At 43.1% G+C, this 25248-nt stretch overlaps 2 protein-coding genes across 2 annotated transcripts; both read right to left on the bottom strand.

Annotated features, from left to right (window-relative positions):
* Positions 1 to 6967: 6967 nt before the first annotated feature.
* Positions 6968 to 12927, bottom strand: LOC106569885 (peroxisomal membrane protein 11B). The gene is made up of 4 exons (XM_014141598.2): positions 12551 to 12927; positions 11857 to 11972; positions 11527 to 11728; positions 6968 to 10093 (listed from the first exon to the last, which is right to left on the bottom strand). The coding sequence occupies exons 1-4, from the start codon at positions 12604 to 12606 to the stop codon at positions 9676 to 9678; spliced, it is 792 nt and encodes a 263-aa protein (XP_013997073.1). The 5' UTR covers positions 12607 to 12927; the 3' UTR covers positions 6968 to 9675.
* Positions 12928 to 13139: 212 nt separating this feature from the next.
* On the bottom strand, positions 13140 to 23376 carry LOC106569887 (GTP-binding protein Rit1). Its single transcript, XM_014141602.2, has 6 exons — positions 23119 to 23376; positions 21054 to 21140; positions 20096 to 20152; positions 16244 to 16317; positions 15011 to 15202; positions 13140 to 14620 (listed from the first exon to the last, which is right to left on the bottom strand). Exons 2-6 carry the CDS (start codon positions 21133 to 21135, stop codon positions 14390 to 14392), a joined length of 636 nt encoding a protein of 211 aa, XP_013997077.1. The 5' UTR covers positions 21136 to 21140; positions 23119 to 23376; the 3' UTR covers positions 13140 to 14389.
* Between the last annotated feature and the right edge of the window lie 1872 nt (positions 23377 to 25248).

The following is a 25248-nucleotide window of genomic DNA, read 5'->3' as shown; positions in this document are numbered from 1 at the left end:
TCACAGTTATAGCTTAAAGTATTGTTTTATATAGTATGCCTGGCAGTGCCAGGTTCAAGCCTGTCCCACCCTGCTCTGTGACAATGACATGGTTTCCTGTTCTTCCTCTACAACAAAGAAATAATAATAATATCCAAGACAACTTTGTGCACAGGCACAAAAACACACACATAATGCACCGAACCACAGACACGTGCACAGGCACAAAAACACACACATAATGCACCGAACCACAGACACGTGCACAAGCACAACAACACATAATAACAGGCACAAAAACACACACATAATGCACCGAACCACAGACACGTGCACAAGCACAAAACACACACATAATGCACCGAACCACAGGCACGTGCACAGGCACAAAAACACACACATAATGCACCGAACCACAGACACGTGCACAAGCACAAAACACACACATAATGCACCGAACCACAGGCACGTGCACAGGCACAAAAACACAAAAACACAAAAGGGCAAACACAAAACCATTTAGCCAGCCATCATCTGTCCTTATGTCGTTCATGGTCCCCGCAGAACATCACACACATTTTTATATACTTTAGCAATAATGCCCGAGGGGATGTGGTATATGGCCAATATACCACGGCTAAGGGCTGTTCTTATGCACCACGCAACAAGGAGTGCCTGGATACAGCCCTCAGCCATGGTATATTGGCCATATACCACAAACCCCTGAGGTGCCTTATTGCTATTATAAACTAGTTACCAATGTAATTAGAGCAGGAAAAATAAATGTTTTGGCATACCCGTGGTACACGGTTTGATATACCACGGCTGTCAGCCAATCAGCATTCAGGGCTCCAACGACCAAGTTTCTAATTGACAGTATAGCTATACAGAAACATGAGCTACTCTCATGGTTGCAGTGTGTTGTTCAAGGTCTTCATCCAAACACACTAAACATGAATTTATTCAGTACATAAACACTCTGCTAACATGTGACCAAAGACACACAGAATTGTTCGCTATTTGGTTCCTTCCTTTACGTTGTCAAGGCATTCAGTTTTAAAATCACACAAGTTTGTACAAACTGCCAAACTGTACACATGTGACAAAACACACATGCACACACACACACAGTAAAGTATACAGACACTCAGTAATCATCACAAAGGTGCATACAGTACTCAGTAATGCATTCTATTTGACCTTGGGTAAATACCTGCCACTCACTGTGTACCTGCTAACTCTTTCAAAGAACTTTAGGATGGTGCAGGTACAAGACTGTCATGATAACTTCACCCCCCCCCCAAAAAAAAAAAAACCCAACCTCAATAACCTCATCGGCATCATTTAATAGAGTAGTAACACTGTTTCAGCTGCTACTTTATAATATACAGGGATTATAATGGATATTTTATTTAAACAAAAATGATGGGGATAATAATGAAATCTTTATGGTACCCGCTTCAAATAATTCAACACAATTGGTGACTACTTGTTACTACATACAGCCATGTTTCAGCTTGTACTGTACTTACCCTGTAAGCTTTACCTTAGACTTACCCTAATACATTTTAAAAATACGTTAATTCAAAAGTGATTGATTGACTGTGCAGTCAACACTGTATATAGTATACTGACAGTGATTTCACAAAAAGATCTTCAGCCTTATTTCTGGCACACAGATAGGCCAATAGTTACATAATGAATATATATGACCTTTAACCTGTTATCTGCAGACATCACTGACCTCTTGTCTACTGGGAGGGTTACGGTTAGGAGGTTAAATACAGGCCAATGCAGTGCTTATCACCATATATTGACAGTTGCCTTTCACCTGTAATAGTATGATCATTCCTGGGAAAAACTCACACACACTTTTCCACATGCATGCACCTATGCTCTCATTGATTACTTTAATTACTTGTTGCTTTTATTTCTTATTCTAATCTGTATTTTTTTTTAAACTTCATTGTTGGTTAGGGGCTCGTAAATAAGCATTTCAACTGTAAGATCAACACCAGTTGTATTCGGCGCATGTGACTAACAAAATCTGATTTGATTTTATATGCTATTCATTAAACCATACATTGCTCGCAGTCATTGCTCTGACCGAACCACTATTGGACTAAGACCGCATACTATTCTGATGAGCTGGATGTCACGCCATGTTTAACATTACTTATCTGACTCTCAAACATTTGAAATAATAGTAGATATGCAACAGTATACAATAACCAATTGTGTCTTGTCCTTCATGCATTAACTGAACAAGGCTATCCTCTTGTGTTGATAAGAGGGACTGCATGAAGGAGACTGTTTCAGTAGGGTATACACTGCACAAAACATTAGGAACACCTGCTCTTTCCATGACATAGACTGAGCAGGTGAATCCAGGTGAAAGCTGTGTCATCTACACTGATTGATGTCAATAAGGGATCATCAACCAGTGTGGATGAAGGGGAGGAGACAGGTTAAAGAAGGATTTTTGGGGTCCTGTCGGTCAACGAGAGGCAGCGGTAGCAACAGGAACGAACGGGCCAGAAATGGTCGGGAGTAGTGTGGACAAAATGGAGGAAATTGAGAAAAAGGTGGTGAAGCAACAGCTGTGCTGGAGTGCGAACAATATGAGTGTCAGTTCTGATGATACGGAGCGGGAGGATGAGGGTCAAGGACCGGAATGGTCGGTAGTGGAAAGACATAGGAAGAAGAAAGATCATGATACAGAAAGCAATGGAGCATCTAGTAAAGAAAGCATTAAGGGAGCCAAGGTAGGAAGCAAGAGTAATGATGTGTTGGAGTGGAAAGTGGTGACAGTGTTTGATGAGACCACAGGGCCTCATTTACACCCTATCCGAATAACTAATGCCATAGAGAAAGAGGTGAAGTCAAATTAGCTGGGTTCATTGGAAATGGGAAATTGTTCATATTTTGTGGTAGCCAGGCTCAGCAATAGAAGATTGTGAAAATGGAAAAGCTTAATGGGAAGAAGATTATGCTAGATTGAGGGGAGTCATCACTGGGGTCCCAATATCTATGTCCACAGTTGATATTAAAGAACTTGTGAAGGGAGGAAGAGTGATTGAGGCCAAAAGGTTGATCAGTAGGAAAGAGGGTCAAAGAAGTGAAAGCTTTTCAGTGATGCTGAGATTTGAGATAGTCTTGCTGGGAAAAGTACAGATAAGATTCCTTAGTTTCAATGTTAAAGAATGTATCCCTTATGCACTGCAGTGTTTTAAATGCCAAAGAATGGGAGATGTAGTTGCTCAGTGTAAAGGAAAGAAAATATGTGCCAAGTGCGGAGGGGAATATGATTACGATGAATGTGGAAGCAATGTGAAGACTAAGTGCTGTAATGGTGGGGGGAAACAGTGCAGTATTTGGTGGATGCCAGGTTCAGAGAGAGGCTAGAGAGGCTCAGAGATATAAAATTAGTCATGATGTATCGTATGCAGAGGCTGTAAGACAGATTTGTGGAACTACAGTGTGGAATGATGGCGCTTCCATGACTGCTCCTGTACTGGGTAGACCTACTGTCAGACTGATGAAGCTTCCATGACTGCTCCTGTACTAGGTAGACCTACTGTCAGACTGATGAAGCTTCCATGACTGCTCCTGTACTAGGTAGACCTACTGTCAGACTGATGAAGCTTCCATGACTGCTCCTGTACTAGGTAGACCTACTGTCAGACTGATGAAGCTTCCATGACTGCTCCTGTACTAGGTAGACCTACTGTCAGACTGATGAAGCTTCCATGACTGCTCCTGTACTAGGTAGACCTACTGTCAGACTGATGGAGCTTCCATGACTGCCTCTGTACTAGGTAGACCTACTGTCAGACTGATGAAGCTTCCATGACTGCTCCTGTACTAGGTAGACCTACTGTCAGACTGATGAAGCTTCCATAACTGCTCCTGTACTAGGTAGACCTACTGTCAGACTGATGAAGCTTCCATGACTGCTCCTGTACTAGGTAGACCTACTGTCAGACTGATGAAGCTTCCATGACTGCTCCTGTACTAGGTAGACCAACTGTCAGACTGATGAAGCTTCCATGACTGCTCCTGTACTAGGTAGACCTACTGTCAGACTGATGAAGCTTCCATGACTGCTCCTGTACTAGGTAGACCTACTGTCTGGGTTGGTGCTTCTGATGGTCCTGGCGTGGTTTCGAGGTCTGTTCAGAAATCTTGTTATGAATATGCGGTGTCAAATGCCACTTTGATAATAAATAAAGTTGACTTCATAGCTTTTATTGGTAAAGTTATCAATACGACTCGGGTTGTGGAAAGCAGAAATGCCAGGTTGAAGGTTATTGTGGAGACGGCAAAAGAGATATTGGGGGTAACAATGTTACTGTTGAAATGGTTGTTGACATGCTGAACAATCCTATGGATGGAGTGTTTCAGTATGATATAGATACAGTTTAATGGGCTTGGGGAGGGGAAGAAGTTAGTAGGGATGTATTTTATTTTCATGGAAATACAGAATTGGACAGATCATGATTGATCTTACATTCCAGCATAGTAGGTGGCTGCATGCACTTAAACGATTGTTTACGGACCGCACCGCCATGATATCATAGAAGAAGAAGAAGGATTTTTAAACCTTGAGACATGGATTGTGTGTGTACCATTCAGAGGGTGAATGGTCCACCACCTAAAGGACATCCAGCCAACTTGACACAACAGTAGGAGGCATTGGAGTCAACATGGGCCAGCATCCCTGTGGAACGTTTTCGACATCTTGTAGAGTCCATGCCCTGACGAATTGAGGTTGTTTTGAGGGCAAAAGGGGCTGCAACTCAATATTAGGAAGGTGTTCTTAATATTTTGTACAATGTACATTCAGCATCAGTTGTGCTTCAAAGAAAAACATACATTCTCTGCTCGTTATCACTCATTATTACCTGGCTTGTAAGCTTAAATCCGTTTTCAAATAACAGAAGCTTCATGCTTCTTAGTAGAGTTGTGCCTCTCACTTGTATCAACAAAAGGCTGGAGAATAGGCTACATTTATTGTAGTCAGTGAAAGTTGTGCCACCAACCCATGACTCAACTATACAGAGCTGCAGGCCTCTGAGAGCAGCAATGTCAACCCTCTTGAGCAGAGTTGCCACTCATTCCATGGAGGGCCTAGTGTCTGCAGGTTTCTTGTTTTTCCTTTCAATTAAGACCTAGACAACCAGGTGAGGGGAGTTCTTTACTAATTAGTGACCTTCGTCAGTCAAGTACAAGGGAGGAGTGAAAACCCGCAGACCCTCGGCCCTTCATGGAATGAGTTTGACAGGTGCTCTAGATCAGGGTTTCCCAATCTCGGCTTTTGCCCTAGCACTACACAGCTGACTGAAATGATCAAAGCTTGATGATGAGTTGATTATCTGAATCGGCTGTGTTGTACTAGGGGAAGAAAAAACAAAACGTGCACCCAGGGGGGGCCCCAGGACTGAGTTTGGGAAATTCTGCTCTAGAGCATAACATAGGAATATCATGTTTAGAGCTAACATGATTTGTTACTCTACATAGAACCCTCCTCAATAATCTCCTGAATACAATACATATTGGACCCTAACGGTTATTTCACTGTGGTGCTGAGGGGGCAGTCACAACATGTTCCATTCAAGGTTACAGGGATAACATTTTCAGACTGCTGTATCAGATCAAGGCCTCTCATTTAAGCCCTACTCGCACCAAATATGTATTACTATAGAACGTCGGTTATGTAATTATTACCCCAGCATGTCCGTTTTTTCCAGTGGACGATTTGGACGGGATTAGTTTTACCAAACTGCCCCTGTAATTATTTTTTTCCTCATTCACAATGGACCGTTATGATGGACGCCTGGAGGCTCTTCTAGACGTGAAGATATTTCACATGTCTAGGGATAGCCTAATATTTGCCCAATGGCCTTCAGTTTGGAGAAAGTCAAAATAATGCATATGTGAAAGAACCAAGAACTGTAACCTACGCAGACATATAATTACCCGACGTATTTGGCAATTTATCAATTCATTGGCACAATATCGTCCACTTCGTCTTTTAAAAGAGAAGTATGGCACTAGGAAAGTTGATATATGACAAAACAGATCATTCATCTGTAGGCTACGTGCATAGCACTTTGTTTTAAGCATCCATTTTTCCCCATGTTCTTACCCAAACTGGGTGCAGCGCCTTTTAAACGCTGTAATAACCCAAACACGGGGATGACGATTCGCACGGGATACGTATTATCAGAGGACCTTGGAGTTTGCCGAAAAACAGTAGGTTTTTAGGACTGGGCTAATGACGTTCCTGCCTGGTAAAAATGTATGACATGGCAGATTCGGACTGGACTAAAATTACGGATGTGTTGATTTGTGCTCGTGCACATAATTACATTACCTGACCTCCCGCAGTAAAACGTATCCTGTCCAAATAGGGCTAAAGAATGGCCTACCCTACACACATTTCCTCCACACTCAGTCTGCCATTAGGGGCAGGTCAATAATATTAAAATGCATCCTTTCCTCATCTATTTTCCTTTATCTGCACTGATGTGAAAATTAACAGGACAGGTGAAGTAACTGGACAGTTGATATTTCAAACCTTGGTTAATATCCACCATGTTGTTTTTGTTTCATTTTACTGAAGATCAGTAAGCTGAAGGATGGTCTCGCTACTGGTGTCCCCCAGGGCTCAATACAAAGTCCTCACTGATTATATACTGAACAAAAGAAATGCTCACTAACAGGGATGTAAACAAATTTGTCGACCAAATTTGAGAGAAATAAGCTTTTTGTACATATGGAACATTTCTGTGATCTTTTATTTCAGTTCATGAACCATGGGACCAACACTTTACATGTTGCATTTATATTTTTGTTCAGTGCAAATTGCTCTGGATAACAGTCTGTTAAATTACTAAAGTCTGAAATGTAAAAATGCTTGAGCTATAGCAGTCAACAGCACTGGAGTAACCCTCAACACTTACAATACAGATTCAGCCAACAGATCTTAAATCAAAGGCATTTATTTTGTGAACACTTTTTCTCCACACAGCGGCCAAGCCTCAGCACTGGTGGTACATTAGCATCAAGACAAGATTTCAAAGATGTTAAACATGGCTATAAAAATGTTCTCACTCACTGAGGAAAATGGTTGTAACAAACCGCTCTGATTCGCATCAAAACAGTTGAAATATTATTTACTGGATTATTTACAAAGCCATAGATTATTATAGTCTTATATTTGATTATGAATCATCAACAGTTACACCTCTACAGTGTGACTCAACTCAAAAGTAGTGGAGGAGATTATACCAGAAATCATGTCTACAATTAGCCTGTCATGGACAACGATTAAGAAATTGTTTTGCTAGCTAGCCAGAGACCAAATGGCATATTTTGACTTCCAGCATAGTGCTCTCATTGCACTGTAAAAGTTGAATATATATAGAGGAGAAAGTAAAATGTTTTAAATGACCCATTTGAAAGATTTTGGGCTCCTGAGTGGCGCAGCTGTCTAAGGCACTGCATTTGGGGCGGCAGGTAGCCTAGTGGTTAGAGCGTTGGGCCAGTAACCGAAAGGTTGCTAGATCGAATCCCCAAGCTGACAAGGTAAAAATCTGTTGTTCTTCCCCTGAACCCACTGTTCTTAGGCCGTCATTGTAAATAAGAATTTGTTCTTAACTGATTTGCCAAGTTAAATAAAAAATCTCAGTGCAAGAGGTTCGAATCCAGGCCGGATCACATCCGGCCATGATTGGGAGTCCCATAGGGCGGCGCACAACTGGGCCAGCGTCATCTGGGTTTGCCCGGGGTAGGCCATCATTGTAAATAAGAATTTGTTCTTTACTGACTTGCCTAGTTAAATAAAGGTTAATAATAATAATATAGTATGGCTTTATCCCACTGCTGTGTCATTGCAGCTGAATACACTTAAATATCTAATATAATTTAATTTGCATCCGGTTCAGTGGCTTTAAATGGCATGGCATTAATACACAATATTGATGTAATTGAGTTATACAAATTGATTTATAAGTAGCTTAACAAAAGTACTTACAAGTAGACTAAATCATTTGCTTTTGAGTGAATTCAACAAATTATATAGTTTAATGGACTGAATCAGTAGATGCCGAGTTGGCTGAATCATTTGCTTAATTGTCATAATCACTGGGTCTGTAAAGTCAATAATTAATTTCACACATGCATAAAAGTTTGTAAAATACTCCGTGGACATATTACCCATATCAGCACAAGAACACAGCTGACTGGTTTGCTTCCCTATACAAGCCAATAAATGTCCCCTTTACCCGCTTATAAAAAGGACCCTTCACCTCAGTCATTATTATTAAACATTCACACACAATATTTTATTGCACCTCTTCATAGAAATAAAGCTTTCTTATGTTATGGCTTTAATTAACTGAGGAAGATGTTCCACATATCTAGCTGTACGGCGTTCCTCACGGATAACATTGGACAATCATCTCCCAAACCAGTGCTGTAGGTGCAGATAATCCTATCCAATGGTATCATTTTGAATACTAACAGGACAGAAACAGTATGTATAGGGATGTGGAAGCACTTTCCTACTAGAGACCAGGATCCATTTCAAATGCTAATTAAGGTTATAAACTAAGTGCAAGTTATGAGAGGACAGTTAGTATTTGTGGACGTGGTCTCTCCCCTTTGACAGAAGTTTGGACTTGAGACATGCAAGACAGCTGCTCCTCACAATCATCTGAGATGTTATAAATCATCAACAATCTTGGGTTTGTCATGTGCTCCCCACAGCTTGTGAGTTCATTAAAATGGAACACGAGTTCATATGACTCTGGGGAAGTAGATAAAGGGCCATCATTGTCAAAATCCCAAAGTATCCACCCACTGAATGACATTCTGGCTTTCTTTGTGCTGTGTATCACTTCATAACACCCAGTAGCTGTGATTTACCCAGACTTTAAAACAAAACTCGACCCCAAAAACTATATTTTGGTATTTGTTTCATTAGTCCATTGTTGATATAGTCCCAAAATGTTTTCAAGATGTATAACTTTCTAAACACAGAAATACAGCCTGTATGATGCATTCTTCATGATGCAAAATGCATCATACCGGGTGTATTTCTGTATTTAAAAAAAGTTATACATCTTGAAAACATTTTGGGACTATATCAACAATGGACTAATGAAACAAATACCAAAATATAGTTTTTGGTAGTTTTTCTTTAAAGCCTGGGTAAATCACAACTGACAAACTTTATGAATTTGACTTCGTGTTTATGCGTCTACCTCTGTGTGTGTACCATTCCGAGTCAACAATGTTCAATGTACCGGTTCAATACACTTGCATGGGGAAGGTCCTTCTCAACTACCAAACCAAACGGCTTTTGGGGAATTTAGTGTTTGAACATTTTAGAGCATGAACAGGACACAAAAGACGTAATTCCAATACAATGCTCAATTGCAAATTCTCTCTTTGATTCGAAATACTACTGTTTCAGTCCACCAACCTTTATCTGAGCATGATCTGCTCAAAACGCTAAACTTTCCAAGCAAACAGTGTACAGGACTCATCATGCTGCATCCTTAGACACAACAGCACTTCTAGACTTCTACCAGCGGACCTAAAACGTTCTGCCAAAATGCCTCCTTCCAGGCTTGAGCTTGAGGAATGTTCGACTTGAGCTAGAACGTTCAACCAAAAATTCGGGCTTCTTCATGGTTTGAGCTTGAGCCAGGGGTGGACGATGGTGAGGATGGAGAGAACAGAGGAGGCCAGGCCGCAGGCCCCCACGAAGCCCTGGCCGGTAGGGTAGATGCCCAGCCGGTCCAGCGGGATAAACACATCGCATGCATTCTTCAGCAGGTCCAGCAGCAGTGGTGGGTTGCTGCGCAGCACCGTCCCCAGCAGGTGGAACTGTCTGCCGAAGCGTTCGGACAGAAGGGGTAATATGGCCACAGGGAAGGAGGAGGAAGAGGGGTGGGGGTGGGAGAGGTCTCCGTTCTCAGGGGATGGAGAGGAGGTCCAGGTAGCATTTGACCCCCCGTGGGAGGAGCGGGCCTCACGCTCCATAAGCAGCCGGATCTCGTAGGCATCCCGGGTTAGGTTGAGGATGAGGGCAAAGAGGTAGTACCTGTAGAGAGAGAAATGTATAAGAGCGTGAGAGAGAGAGATTCATGTAAAACATGAGAAACAGTAAAGATAGTGGAAGACCGGAAGAGAGGATGTAGAAGACAAACAAAATAAAAAGTGGCAGAGGGAAAAGAAGAGGGTTAGAGGTAGAATTAGAGAACAAAAGTGATAGAAAATGCACTATATAAACAAAAATAAGTCGACACCCCTTCAATTTAGCGGATTCGGTTATTTCAGCACACAGCCATGCAATCTCCATAGACAAACATAAACAGTAGAATGGCCTTACTGAAGAGCTCTGTCATAGGATACCACCTATCCAACAAGTCAGTTCATCAAATTTCTGTCGTGCTAAAGCTTACCCAGTCAACTGTAAGTGCTATTATTGTGAAGTGGAAAACGTCTAGGAGCAACAACGGCTCAGCCGCGAAGTGGTAGGCCACGCAAGATCACAAAACAGGACCGCCAAGTGCTGAAGTGCGTAAAAATCATCTGTCCTCGGTTGCAATGCTCACTACCGAGTTCCAAACTGCCTCCGGAAGCAAAGTCAGCACAACAACTGTTAGTCGGGAGCTTCATGAAAATGGTTTCAATGGCAAAGCAGCCAGACAAACCTAAGATCACCATGCGCAATGCCAAGTGTCGGTTGGAGTGGTGTAAAGCTCACCGCCATTGGACTCTGGGGCAGTGGAAACGCGTTCTCTGCAGTGATGAATCACGCTTCACCATCTGGCAGTCGGATGAACAAATCTGGGTTTGGTGGATGCCAGGAGAACGCTACCTGCCCCAATGCATAGTGCCAACTGTAAAGTTTGGTGGAGGAATAATGGTCTGGGGCTGTTTTTCATGGTTTGGGCAGGCCCCTTAGTTCCAGTGAAGGGAAATCTTAACGATACAGCATACAATGACATTCTAGACAATTTTATTTGAGAAAGACCCTTTCCTATTTCAGCATGACAATACCACCGTGCACAAAGCAAGGTCCATACAGAAATAGTGTGGAAGAACTTGACTGGCCTGCACAGAGCCCTGACCTCAATTCCATCGAACACCTTTGGCCCGCAGACTGCGAGCCAGGCCTAATTGCCCAACATCAGTGCCCGACCTCACTAATGCTCTCGTGGCTGAATGGAAGCAAGTCCCCGCAGCAATATTCCAACATCTAGTGGAAAACCTTCCCAGAAGAGTGGAGGCTGTTATAGCAGCAAAGGTGGGACAAACTCCATATCATTGCACATGACTTTAGAATGAGATTTTCGACGAGCAGCTGTCCATGTACCTTTGGTCATGTAGTGTAGCTCTAGGGAGAGAATGTAGGTAACAACTGCTAAGAATAGTAAAGTTCACTACAGGACTTATGATGCCCTTGGACAACTCAAATACACTGACTCCCAATACAGTTTAGGACTTAAGGTTCCCAATTATAACAGTCACCTGAAGGATCTCTGGCTCCACTTGTCCTGGTCCAGTTTGGGCAGGAGGCCCGCCTTGCCAGCCCACAGCACGTTGTCACAGGCGAAGTACATGGCCTTGTTGAGGTGGGCCACGGTCAGGCAGAGACGTAGCACGCTGTCTGAGAGGTGCACCGCACGCTTCGCTGCCTCCACAGCCTCTGCAGAGTTCCCCAGACGCATCACTGGAGAGAGAGAGAGAGAGAGACCCAGGAAACTGAATTGCGGCACAGTGAAATACCAACGGAGAGTAAGACTGAGCCATAATCCTGAGACACAGAGGTGCCGCATTGACTTACAAACATTGACTTACACTTCCTTGATAGGCTCATATGCGTTTCCAGTTGTTTCACCATCTTCAGGAGCTCAACGCCTGACCCACCCTTCTGGAGAGTGTAGCCTAGCAACGTACAGGCATACTGTGCAGCCCTGTGTGAACACAGAAAATGAATGTGTGTCAAAATCTGATTATATCTATTTTACTATAGTTTAGTCATTGTTTACATCTTGTGATGAATAACTTGGGCACAATGTGTGTTTTCATGTCAAGGGCAACTGGTACTTTCATGTAGCTAGCCATCAGTATAATACCAAATGTAATTGGGACTATGCCCACTTGATAAGGAAAGGCTGGACATTAGCATTGTGCATGAGACCCCTCAATTCGAATCCCAAAATCAGCTGTGGCGCAGTAACTTACCCAATAAAACAGGCAAGCAGGCAGTGACAACCGCAGCCCAAAACCGACTTTTTATAAATGTATTTTTTGTTATTTAAATTTTTTCGTCCTCTTATACGTTCATATTTTGTATGCTCATGGATATCAGTTTACATTGACTGCTAACGTTCGTGCTAGCTAGCTGATATTAGCGGACAAACTCCATAGTTACTGTATTCGTGTAATGAATTTAACTTGAAACCTACCAGCTGATTCTGACTTGTTGACATGACATACTACTGTATGAGAGTTGAGATTTCTCATATGACATTTTTGCTAGCTACTGTACCTGAAAACGCGCTCCTTGGCTTGGCTCTGCGAACTGAAACGAACCCAAGAGTCCATTCTCACGACAGGTAGACTACCACTTCCGTTCACTAGGCCTGTGCTTTGTTAGCTAGCAACGTTCTATACCGTCTTCTGGCAAGAGCAGCCTAATGCTATATACACAGTTCAATATGTCCACAATGTGCCCCACGCGTCTGCAAACAGCTTGTAAAATGTAGATTTATTTTTCACTTGAAAGTACTAAAGAGTTCGCTTTACATCACCTTTACCCATGGACGGAAACTGTGGAGGGACATAATAGCGAAAGACCGTTCCCAGGGTAATTATTAGCTACGTAACTTAATTAACTGATAGGAAGTTCGTGCACAGCACATTGATTGTATTGTTCATGGCATTAGTCGTTTCGTGATTTTTTGGTGCAGCACGCTACTCTATAAGCGATAGCGTAAATGAAAACGAACGATTGTAGTTATTCGAACACAACAGTCAAGCCAAGGCAACTCCTTACCGTGGATTATATTTGCTGCGAAACCTCATACCGCCACATGGGGGTGACTCACACACAGAGAGGCCAGACAAAACACAACCAATTTGGAAAAAATGGCAGTACATTTTATTTTAGTGTGTTAATAGAAAATAAATTAAGGAAAACAATCATGATCAAGAGGAATAAAACAAACACAAAACATAATACACTCCCATATGTGGCACTACCAGATCCACGGAGTGCTGAAATAATAAGTGCACAACCGTTGTACTACAGGTCAGGGGGAAATAAAGGAGTGTGAATCACTCTGGAGAGGTACTGTACTTGGCATTATCTCTACTTACTGAAACACTATAAAACATTGTATGATGACAAACGTGCTGTAGGCGGAGCAAAATTAAAATGCCAGCTACGCCCATCAAATTCCATTCTAGTGGACCATATTAGGCAATGCTGCACAGTCATGTCTAGTCAACATCAACACCACCTGTGTATTAAATATCCTCTGCAACTCAGTTCACAACTGTCAAAGTATTCCCACTGCAACATGGCACCAGCCCTGAGTACAGGCTGGTCAGCTTACAAACACAAAGCAATAACCCATGAAGGCTTTTCAATTGAAATGGAGAGGAACCTCAATGCTATCAGAACATCTTGTTTTTATCATCTTCTATATTACAATCTTTTCATTCTTTCCATTTCATTGTCTGGCAAGATACTCCACATCCTTTGGGACTCTCCCTCTAATCTTCAAACTCACGTCTCATACCCCTTCGCATTTCCCAACCGCCTTTAAATCAAACTTCAAGCTCACTCCTCAATACCTGCCACTTTACCTACTGTATGACCTACTCAGCCTAGTCTTTACTCCCTTCCCCTCCGCAATTCCCCATAATATCTACCTCTCTTCAAGCACCCATCCTTCCGTCTCTTCAGGACCGCAACCCCTTCCCTCCCTAACTAGTTTCACCTAAACGTCTCATCTCTGGCTCTCCATCAAAGAGAAATGTTGTAACTTCAGGCAAACCCCACGCTGTTTCAGCATTTTTTAAATATTAAAACACTACAGTCAATTGGTTTCATTGGATACCTAAATGCTAATGTCGGCTGTTGTTAAAAGCCAGACCCAAATTTCAGCACAATGAGCATACGGTACATCAGCATGGTTCCTGCCTTCTCTAATGCGCACAAGAGGCTAATCTCTTCAGTAACAATTGTTAGTTTAGTTGCCGTTGCAAACACTCATAATCTAACTCGGACAAGAGTCATTAGTCTCCTCGTGGGAGTTGGAACTAGGAATTGGGGCTGTAAGGGTACCACTGGAGGACTGTCTTATCCCACAGTGCCCCTCTCTCAGTGCTCGGAGTGCTGTTTCTTGTGGAAGGTGGAGCGCATGCGGCTCCAGAACGAGTGGTTCCTCCTGGTCTTCCTCTCACTGCCGCGGAGCGACTCGGCCTCGCGTTGGCGAATCTGGCGGACCAGGGCGGCGAAAACCTCGTCGATGTAGTAGCGAAATGCCGCAGAGGTCTCGAAGAAGGGGCACTGGAACTCCCTGGCCAGCTCCTTCCCCTCCTCTACTGACACCTAGTGGAGTGGAGGGAAATACCATGTTGAAAGCCAGTATACAGATAAAACCTACAGACAGGAGACAATTGTTATATACAGTATATGTACCAAACAGAGTCATGATGTATATGTTACGGTAAGTGTGTGGATCTACAGATTCCCCGTCTCCTTGGTAAAATCTACAGATTCCCCGTCTCCTTGGTAAAATCTACAGATTTACCGGGGAATCTATAGATTTACCATACCAGTCAGACAGGCAATCTGTAGATCTCCCAGTAAATGTGTAAAGATAGGCCTTTTGAATAGTAGTAAGATTTTAATGCCGCCAGATAGTGGGCAAAACCTACTTTAGTGCCAAGACTACCAATGTGCGTCCCTCTCCCCCTCCCGCCTTCCCACAATTCTCACCTGTCGGAGATGGGTCAGGTCAGACTTGTTGCCCACCAGTACCACTGGTGTGTTGGCGGTGCGGCGCACACGGTCAATGAGCTGCTTGAACTGGCGCGCCTCCTGTAAGCTCCGCCTATCTGTGATGGAGTAGGAGATGATGAAGCCCTCGCCCGCCCGCATGTACTGGTCCCGCATGGCTGTAAACTCCGCCTGGAGAGGGCCGTGTGTGTGTGTGTGTGTGTGAGAAAGAGAGAGGCAGAAGGAGATTAAGGTGATTAAGGACTGGTACAGAAAGGATAACAGCAAACTACTTAGATAACATTACATATGCTACACATACACCCACACATTCATGTACTGGTATAAGTGGGAGCGAGAGTGTGTGTGTGTGAGCATCCAGAGAATCAATCACCAATACATCGGTCTGTCTGTCCTACAAGCTACTAGAGGAAGAACATGGAGACCCACTGAAAAATATTTGAATTTCGATTAATCAGAAGTTAAGGGTCACTTGAGACAGTGGACTGTCTAGGTCACTCAGAGCATTAGCTCTCTAAACACAATGCCCTGTGTGTGGACACTTCCCAGAATTTGGTCCGGTATGAACAAACCCAGTCATGGGCATGCATTATAGAACATGTACATGACCATATATAGAACATGACCATATATAGAACATGACTAACATAAGTGAGCCATGCATGAGTCTATGGATGAGTCAGACAGGAAAAGACGCCGTGTGGGGAGCAGGTGAGAAAGACAGATTATGTAAGTTTGTGAAAAAAGAAGGGAGTAGATGGCGTGAGCATTGCTTAAATAAAAGTTGAGAAGAGTAAAGACTTGGGTGTCATGACGATGAAGGGGAGATATGTTCTTCTGGGTTTGCTTTGGCAAGATAATTATTTATCAATGATAAGTTATCATGCTAATAAGAATGATTGAATTGAATGTAATTGAGAGACAGGGACAGACAGTCAGAAAGGATTGATTTTATAGGAAAGTGAGCGTCGGGATAGAGGGAGATTTTCCCCCTCTTCTCGTTTGCTCTATCTAATGTGAAAAAACTAGACAGATGAAAGCAATTTCCCAGTCCAAGGTGTTTTTTCATATTGCTTTCACCTATCCTATGTTTATAGATCAGTAGAGGAAGGAGAGGATGCGAGGAAGCCATATTAGACTATCGAGAATGACATGCAGCCAAAGAAGGTGGAGACGTGACATTTCAATGGAAGCCCTTTGTGAGGATGTTACCTGTCCTGCTGTATCCAGGATGTCCAGGTTGGCTGGTTCATCATCGATGCGAATCTGTGTCTTGTATGCATCCTCTGGGAGAGACATTGAGTGGTATTTTAATGGCTATACAGAATGATTGTGTAGTTACGTCATAGGCCGTAGTTCATCAACTCTGGTCGATGCTATACAGCGTGCATGTAAGCTTTATCAAGTCACGCCAGGTGTTCTGTTGTTTTGGACACGGGGTTCCTTGAATGAGTTCTGACATTTCAGGCTCGCAAGGTATGTATTGTTGTTTGAACTGTGGGGTGCCGTGGGCCTCCTTGTTTGGTACCCTCTGAGTCGGCTTGGGGAGTGATTGTATGTACCCATAGTATGTTATACAGAGTGACCGACTGAAAGGGAACATACAGTTATTAATTTAACTAATGTTCCCTGAAGAATGGAACGAGGTAGAACATATTTTGGCCACCCACGTCAGGGGATTTGTGCTCGCTGAAATACGGTTCTGAATTGAGGAAATAGATGTGAGCCCCGGTATTATAGCCAGGAAGGCGGGGCATCCGAGGGTGGGCCTCGGCATCCATTGGCCGGTTAGGCGCGATTTCAGTTTTTCAAGTGAATATTATTGGTTGTTGACTCCCCGTAGTATGTTATACCTCGTTCCCTCTTTCAGTAAGTTTTGTTGATGGTGGTGGAAAACGCTGTCTCAAGCGCCGCTCTAGAATCTTCCATAAGTGTTCATTTGGGTTGAGATCTGGTGACTGAGAACGATCATAGCATATGGTTAACATAATTTTCATGCTCATCAAACCATTCAGAGCCCTGTGGATGGAGGCATTGTCATCCTATTGGGTCGTAGCCAAAATAATGGTCTGCCCAGTATTTTTATATATATATATGACCATAAGCATGATGGGATGTTAATTTCTTAATTAACTCAGGAACCACACCTGTGTGGAAGAACCTGCTTTCAATATACTTTGTATCCCACATTTACTCAACTGTTACCATTATTCTGGCAGTTACATGTATACACATCTATCTACTCACCAGCCAGTTTATTAGGTACACCCATCTAGTACCGGGTCGGACCTTCCTTTGCCTCCAGAACAGCCTGAATTATTCAGGTGATGGATTCTACAAGTCAGACACGTTCCACAGGGATGTTGGTCTACGCTAACGCGATGGCATCACACAGTTGCTGCAGACTGAATGGCAGTACACCACTGCCAACAGCCTGTACCATTAACACCAGGCAGGATGGGTCCATAGACTCATGCTGCTTATGTCAAATCCTGACTCTGCCATTGAATGATGCAACAGGAACATGGATTTGTCAGACTCAACTGTCTGGTGTTGGTGATTGCATGCCCGCTTAAGCCGCTTCTTCTTATTTTTAGCTGATAGGAGTGGAACCCGGTGTGGTCGTCTGCTGCAGTAGCCCACCCGTAACAACAAATCGACAAGTTGTGCGTCCCGAGATGCCGTTCTGCATACCACTGTTGTACAGCGCCGTTATTTGTCTGTTCGTGGCCCGCCTGTTAGTGTAGCACATGGGGATGTGTGAAACTTACTCCTCAGCCTGAAGTAGGCCCATTGTGCCAGCAAATAAATAGCTTTTCACGTAGCGCCGACTGGTAAGACGCTTCAGGAGGGCGGTCATGTGCTAGCAAGTCACAGGTCCCGAGTTCGCGCCAGGTACGGGCCGAAACGTGAGGAAGTGGTACTCGCTAAGAAAGCAATGTGACGTCTTCTACAGCGTGATGTCTTTGCATGATTCTTGCCATTCTCTTTCGCCCACAGGACAGCCACTGACTGGATTTCTTTTGTTTGTCGCACCACTCTCGGGAAACCCTACACACTGTCATGCGTGAAAAGCCCAGGAAGGCAGACGTTTTTAGAGAAACTGGATCCGGCGTGCCTGGCCCTGATGATCATACCATGCTCAAAGTCGCTTAGGTCACTAGTTTTGCCCATTCTAATGTTCAATTGAACAGTAACTAAATGCCTCGATGCCTGTCTGCCTGCTTTATATAGCAAGCCACGGCCACTTGACTCACTGTCTGTAAGAGTGGTACCTAATAAACGGTCTGGTGGGTGTACAAAACATTAGGAACTCCTGCACTTTCCATGACAGACTGACCAGGTGAATCCAGGTCTTGCCTTACTGATGTCACCTGTTAAATCCACTTCAAATCAGTGTAGACAAAGGGGAGGACACAGGTTAAAGGAGGATTTGTAAGCCTTGAAACAATTGCGACATGGATTGTATGTGTGCCATTCAGAGGGTGAATGGGCAAATCAAAAGATTTAAGTGCCTTTGAACAGGGTATGGTAGTAGGTGCCAGGTGCACCGGTTTGAGTGTATCTAGAACTGCAACGCATTTCCCGTGTGAATCAAGAATGGTCCACCACCCAAGGACATCCAGCCAACTTGACAACTGTGGAACGCATTGGAGTCAACATGGGCCAGCATCCCTAAGGAACACTTTCACTTTCGACGAAACTCAATATTAGGAAGGTGTTCCTAATGTTTTGTACACTCAGTGTATGTAAATACAGTACCAGTCAACAGTTTGGACACACCTACTCATTCAAGGGTTTTTCTTACATTTTTACTATTTTCTACATTGTAGATTAATAGTGAAGACATCAAAACTATGAAATACATATGGAATCATGTACTAACCAAAAAAGTGTTAAACACTTTTTTTAGATTCTTCAAAGTAGCCACCCTTTGCACACTCTTGGCATTCTCTCAACCAACTTAATGAGGTAGTCACCTGGAATGCATTTCAATTAACAGGTGTGCCTTGTTAAAGTTTATTTGTGGAATTTCTTTCCTTCTTAATGCGTTTGAGACAATCAGTTGTCTTATGACAAGGTAGGGGTGGTATACAGAAGATAGCCCTATTTGGTAAAAGACCAAGTCCATTTTATGGCAAGAACAGTTCAAATAAGCAAAGAGAAACGACAGTCCATCGTTACTTTAAGACATGAAGGTCTGTCAATATGGAAAATTTCAAGAACTTTGAAAGTTTCTTCAAGTGCAGTCGCAAAAACCATCAAGCACAATGATGAAACCGGCTCTCATGAGGACCGCCACAGAAAAGGAAGACCCTTTATTTCACCTTTATTTAACCAGGTAGGCCAGTTGAGAACAAGTTCTCATTTACAACTGCAACCTGGCCAAGATATAGCAAAGCAGTTACCTCTGCTGCAGAGGAAAAGTTCGTTAGAGTTACCAGCCTCAGAAATTGCAGCCCAGATAAATGTTTCACAAAGTTCAAGTAACAGACACATCTCAACATCAACTGTTCAGAGGAGACTGCGTGAATCAGGCCTTCATGGTTGAATTTCTGCAAAGAAACCACTACTAAAGGACACCAATAATAAAGAAGAGACTTGCTTGGGCCAAGAAACACCAGCAATGGACATTAGACCAGTGGAAATATGTCCTTTGGTCTGATGAGTCCAAATTTGAGGTTTTTGTTTCTAACCACCGCATCTTTGTGAGACACAGGTTAATGACCCAACACACCTTCAGGCTATATAAGGGCTATTTGACCAACAAGGAGAGTGATGGAGTGCTGCATCAGATGACCTGGCCTCCACAATCACCCGACCTCAGCCCAATTAAGATGGTTTGGGATGAGTTGGACCACAGAGTGAAGGAAAAGCAGCCAACAAGTGCTCAGCATTTGTGGGAACTCCTTCAAGACTGTTGGAAAAGCATTCCAGGTGAAGCTGGTTGAGAGAATGCCAAGAGTGTGCAAAGCTGTCCTTTAGGCAAAGGGTGGCAAATTTTTGGTGTGGTCGCCGTAAATAGGAGTCGCCGTATTTTGATCAGAGACCAAGCACTCTCACCTATGGTGGGGTCATGGTCTTCAGGGAACCTGTGGCTGATAAACTGCATTATAATAGCTGAGGAGAGAGAGAGAGAAGTTTTAACAAGCTTCACAGGCACTGCATCAATAATCCAAAAAGGAGAAATCAGAAACAAACTACAGTAGATCAGAAAACAGAGTGGAAGAAAGAGCGAAAGAAAGAGTGATAGAGGGATTATGAAGTCAATACGGAATACTTTATTACATTTCCCAGGTTGTATCACATACACACTTCCCCTCCCTCTCTCCATCTCGTTGTTGTTCTTCCTCCAGGCGTGCAGTGGTTCACGCACATAGATAACACACACACACACCTCCGCAGCATCAGTGTACACCCACTCTAGTTTCCATGACGATAACTTGCACAGATGAAATCAGAATGACGCTTGTTTTTTTTTTTACCCATCTCTCCATCCCTCTGTATCCTCCCTCACTCTGATGTTTTTACTACTTTGCTGTGCACCTATACCAGGTGAACTCTGCCAGTCTCCACAGCAACAGTAGCCAAGAAGAGGAAGGCGGTTGCTAGGCACTGATGCGTCTTCCTGACAACAGGCACCCAAAAGGCACCCCAGACTGCCGTAGAAGGCAGCCAACGCCCATGCTTACGAGAACTTTGACTACCTGACTGCACTTGGAGGGTGTGTGTCTCTCTCTCACACACAAACACCCACACATCTCACTCATAAAAAAAAAACAAGAGGACATTAGGAAAAGTAATGTAAATCAAGACCGAGTTGAAGAAGAATAGTTGAAGTCAGAGATAATACGTAAAAAAGAGAAGCAAGACAGAAACAAAGACATGCACTAAGTAAGAGTGAAGAGTACAGTTAAGTGGAATTATGTGTGTGTGTGTGTGTGTGTGTGTGTGTGTGTGTGTGTGTGTGTGTGTGTGTGTGTGTGTGTGTGTGTGTGTGTGTGTGTGTGTGTGTACTCACCGCTCTTCCCCACTCCCCCCTCTCCCAGCATCACCAGCTTGTACTCGCGGGAGAGGCCCCCAGAGCCTCGCGATGACTCCATTTACACTGAGGAGAGAGATAGAGGTGGTGATTAATACACATATACCCTTTACACACACAGGAATCGGTACATATCGACACAAATAATTCACATAAATATACATATCCATTTTTGGTCCCAGTTTATTAAGCCCAGGACTATTGAATAGAACTGTAAAAGAAAGTGTACATAGTTGAAAGTGACTAACACACAGTACCACACATGCCAATGTGCAATCTTGCCATCATGTGTAAAGCGCTAAAGCTACTGACAAGAGATGAGGGAGGAGATGGAAGGAGAGAGAGACACACACACACACACACAGTTGAAAGTCGAGTAAGTCAACCACTGAACCATACAGTAGATCTACTGAATAGCGATGAAACAGGTGATCGTTATCAGGGACAGAAGTGGAGCTATACAGCCAAGTCTAGTCTACTTTGCCACCCTTAGAAATAAAAACTATTTAACTCATCTGAATAGACCACTCTTGTCATCGCCTCAGATCCATTTGGTGTGTGTGTGTAGATTGACTTATGAGAGTCAGATGACTTCACTTTATTAAATTGGTCTACGCAGCAGCCAGCAGCACTCACGCGGAAAGAGGAACCGACTCGTATCGACTTGATGGGCGATCATGTGATTTCTCGGTGGAAGGCAAACGTGTGACATTGACCACCACAACCCCAGCCAATGTCATCATACCCATTATTGCCATTTTCCATAGCGATATCGCCTAGCTGTCCCTTACTCTAATCAAAAATACTATATTTTTACTATATTAAACTTTCATTTCATTGTCAGAATAAATTAATGATATATTTATAATTGAGAAATAGATCTACATAAGCACATATTTACTTATAATTAGGGCCAAGGCTAATAACTGTAGACCTATGAAGGGATCACATTATCTCAATGATGGAATGCGGAGACAAAATATTTTACAAAGCCGGTTCATTGTTGTCAGGACAGAGGCAGATTGAACAGACAGAATTTGGGAGGTTAAAAATAGATGTTCATATCCGCTTGAGAGCAGCTACGTTTTTTTTTACTCGGTTTTATGTAAAATATGAGGTCTGAACTTCAATACCGCTCATGTCCGTGCACCATTGCCTAACGTTTGATCCAAAAACACAAAGGAGTGGATGGTATTGTAGTATATTGCCGAGTTGTTGTTTCCTCCCTCGCCCTGACAACACCACTACACGGGCTCCGTGATTCAAGGGAGTCTCCAGGCTTCAGATGGCTCAGGCCTCGAAGTTTGTTATTGAAATGCAGATTAAATATATACTCTCTGTACTAGCCTTATTCAACGCCCAAAGTTAGGGAATTTCATTTTTAGAGACTGCTTTTATTGCGCTTAGTTTACTTAAAAGTTTGTTGCACTATTGTCACGTTGTTATAGCCTACAATGTTACAAACTGTGAGTCGGCTACAATGTTTCAACTGCCAAAAATATAAAAAGATATTTGCTAAACAAGGAATGAGATTAAGACTGTTTCAAATCATTGGATCTCTGACAAAGTCGCAGTGAAAACTGCATCCGTTGCAGTCACTGAAATAGAACAACTAGTTGATATACTTTACTGGCTACTTTGAAACAGGATAACTAGACTTAACAGGATAAACAACATTTTAGAGGGCAATAGTGAACCTTCAAAAGACTGCTCAAGTAGCGAAATGAATTGCGTGGCTGTATGTGACATTAGATTTGGGGGGGGGAAAGTAGCCTAACTTTTGTAAACTTTACATGTAAGATCCTTCTAAACTCAAGTTTAGCCTACGAACCGATGAAATGTAAAACAAGCTGCATGGATTTGTTCGCCTAACTGTTTGCAGATCAGTGTTCAAATCAGACATTGAAAACATTGTTTCGTGTAATTACAAACGAACGAGTTAACATGAATATTATTGACTGCGAAGAAAGCAAATGATTGAACATCTGCAAACATAAATAGCCAACTGACTTTACGCATGCATGAATAGAAATGAGCGACTCACCTGTGTCACAGAAGTTCTTTCCTCATAATTGCCGAAACTACGTCTATGGCCATTTAGTGCTTGATGTTTGATAATTTATGCCACAAAATGATCAAACTGTAAACAGCGTGAGCGGTCTGTAAACGCTACGTCTCAGGGTCCCACCGCCCGTCGGTTCAGCGGCTGTGACTTTTCAGTCGAGTTGGACGGCCTTGAAATGTACCTTTGAAGTTCAGTTAGGCACTGTTACATACTGGTAACGAATGAATAGGCCCACTAAAACGCAATTTCATATATTTTAAGGTTTCCCGTAATAGAATATAATAAAGATACTACCATATTGTTGTTGAGAGGCACATGGTCAGTCACGGTGCAGCATCCCTGGATGGGAGGCACTTTTGGGTTAACAGTCTTGTTCTAGGGCACAAAGGCAGTGGTTAGGACCTGGGATCAGATACCAGCAGCCCTCCAGGTGCCAGTTCACTCCCATTTCTGTAATCTCCTGGCCTGGGTCTTGAACCAGCAACTGTCTCTCTAACATCTAGGCTACGTGCCATGCGTAGGTGGTGGTGTACAGTGCATTCGGCAAGTATTCAGACCCCTTGACTTTTTCCACATTTTGTTACTTTACAACCTTATTCTAAAATGTATTAAATCTACACACAATACCCCATAATGACAAATCAAAAACAGTTTTTTAGAACTGCAAATGTACTACAAATAAAAACATAACTTATTTACATAAGTATTCAGACCCTTTGCTATGAGACTAGAAATTGAGCACAGGTGAATCCTGTTTCCATTGATCATCCTGTGGTAAATTAAATTGATTGGACATGATTTGGAAAGGCACACCGCTGTCTATATAAGATCCCACAGTTGACAGTGCATGTCAGAGCAAAAACCAAGCCATGAGGTCGAAAGAATTGTCCGTAGCGCTCCGAGACAGGATTGTGTTGAGGCAAATATCTGGTGAATGGTACCAAATAATGTCTGCAGCATTGAAGGTCCCCAAGAACACAGTGGCCTCCATCAAACTGAGCAATCGGGGTGAAGGGCCATGGTCAGGGAGGGGACCAAGAACCCGATGGTCAATCTGACAGAACTCCAGAGTTCCTCTGTGGAGATGGGAAAATCATCTCTGCAGCACTCCACCAATCAGGCCTTTGTGATAGAGTGGACAGACTGAAGCCACTCCTCAGTAAAAGGCACATGACAGCCTGCATTGCGTTTGCCAAAAGGCACCTAAAGGACTCTGACCATGAGAAACAAGATTCTCGGGTCTGATGAAACCAAGATTGAACTCATTGAATACCAAGCGTCACGTCTGGAGGAAACCTGGCACCATCCCTACGGTGAAGCATGGTGGTGGCAGCATCATGCTGTGGGGATGTTTTTCAGTGGCAGGGACTGGCAAACCAGTCAGTATCGAGGCAAAGATGAATGGAGCAAAGCACAAAGAGATCCTTGATGAAAACCTGCTCCAAAGCTCTCAGGACCTTGAACCCGATCGAACGTCTCTGGAGAGACCTGAAAATAGCTGTGCAGCGACGCTCCCCATCCAACCTGACAGAGTGAGGATCTACAGAGAAGAATGGGAGTAACTCCCCAAATACAGGTGTGCCAAGCTTGTAGCATCATACCCAAGAAGACTTGAGGCTGTATTCACTGCCAAAGGTGCTTTAACAAAGTACTGAGTAATGGGTCTGAATGCTTATGTAACTTTGCTTTGTCATTATGGGGTATTGTATGTAGATTGATGAGGGGGAAAAACTATTTAATACATTTTAGAATAAGGCTGTAACGTAACAAAATGTGGAAAAAGTCTAGGGGTTTGAATACTTTCCGAATGCACTGTGTACTAGGCATGTACATGTAACTGCCAAAATAATGGAGATGCTTGAGTAAATGAAGGATACCCAGTATATTGAAAGCAGGTGCTTCCACACAGGTGTGGTTCCTGAGTTTAAAAAAAATGGACATCCCATCATGCTTAGGGTCATATATAAAAATGCTGGGCAGGGCATTATTTTTGATACCATGGCTATGCCCCAATAGGATGACAATGCCCTTAACCACAGGGCACAAGTGGTCACTGAATGGTTTGAGGAGCTTGAAAATTATGTATGCCATGGCTGTTTAAGTCATCAG

Source organism: Salmo salar, chromosome ssa14 (genome assembly GCF_905237065.1).
Source record: "Salmo salar chromosome ssa14, Ssal_v3.1, whole genome shotgun sequence".
Taxonomy (NCBI): Eukaryota; Metazoa; Chordata; class Actinopteri; order Salmoniformes; family Salmonidae; genus Salmo; species Salmo salar.
This window is presented reverse-complemented; position numbering and strand designations above follow the sequence as displayed.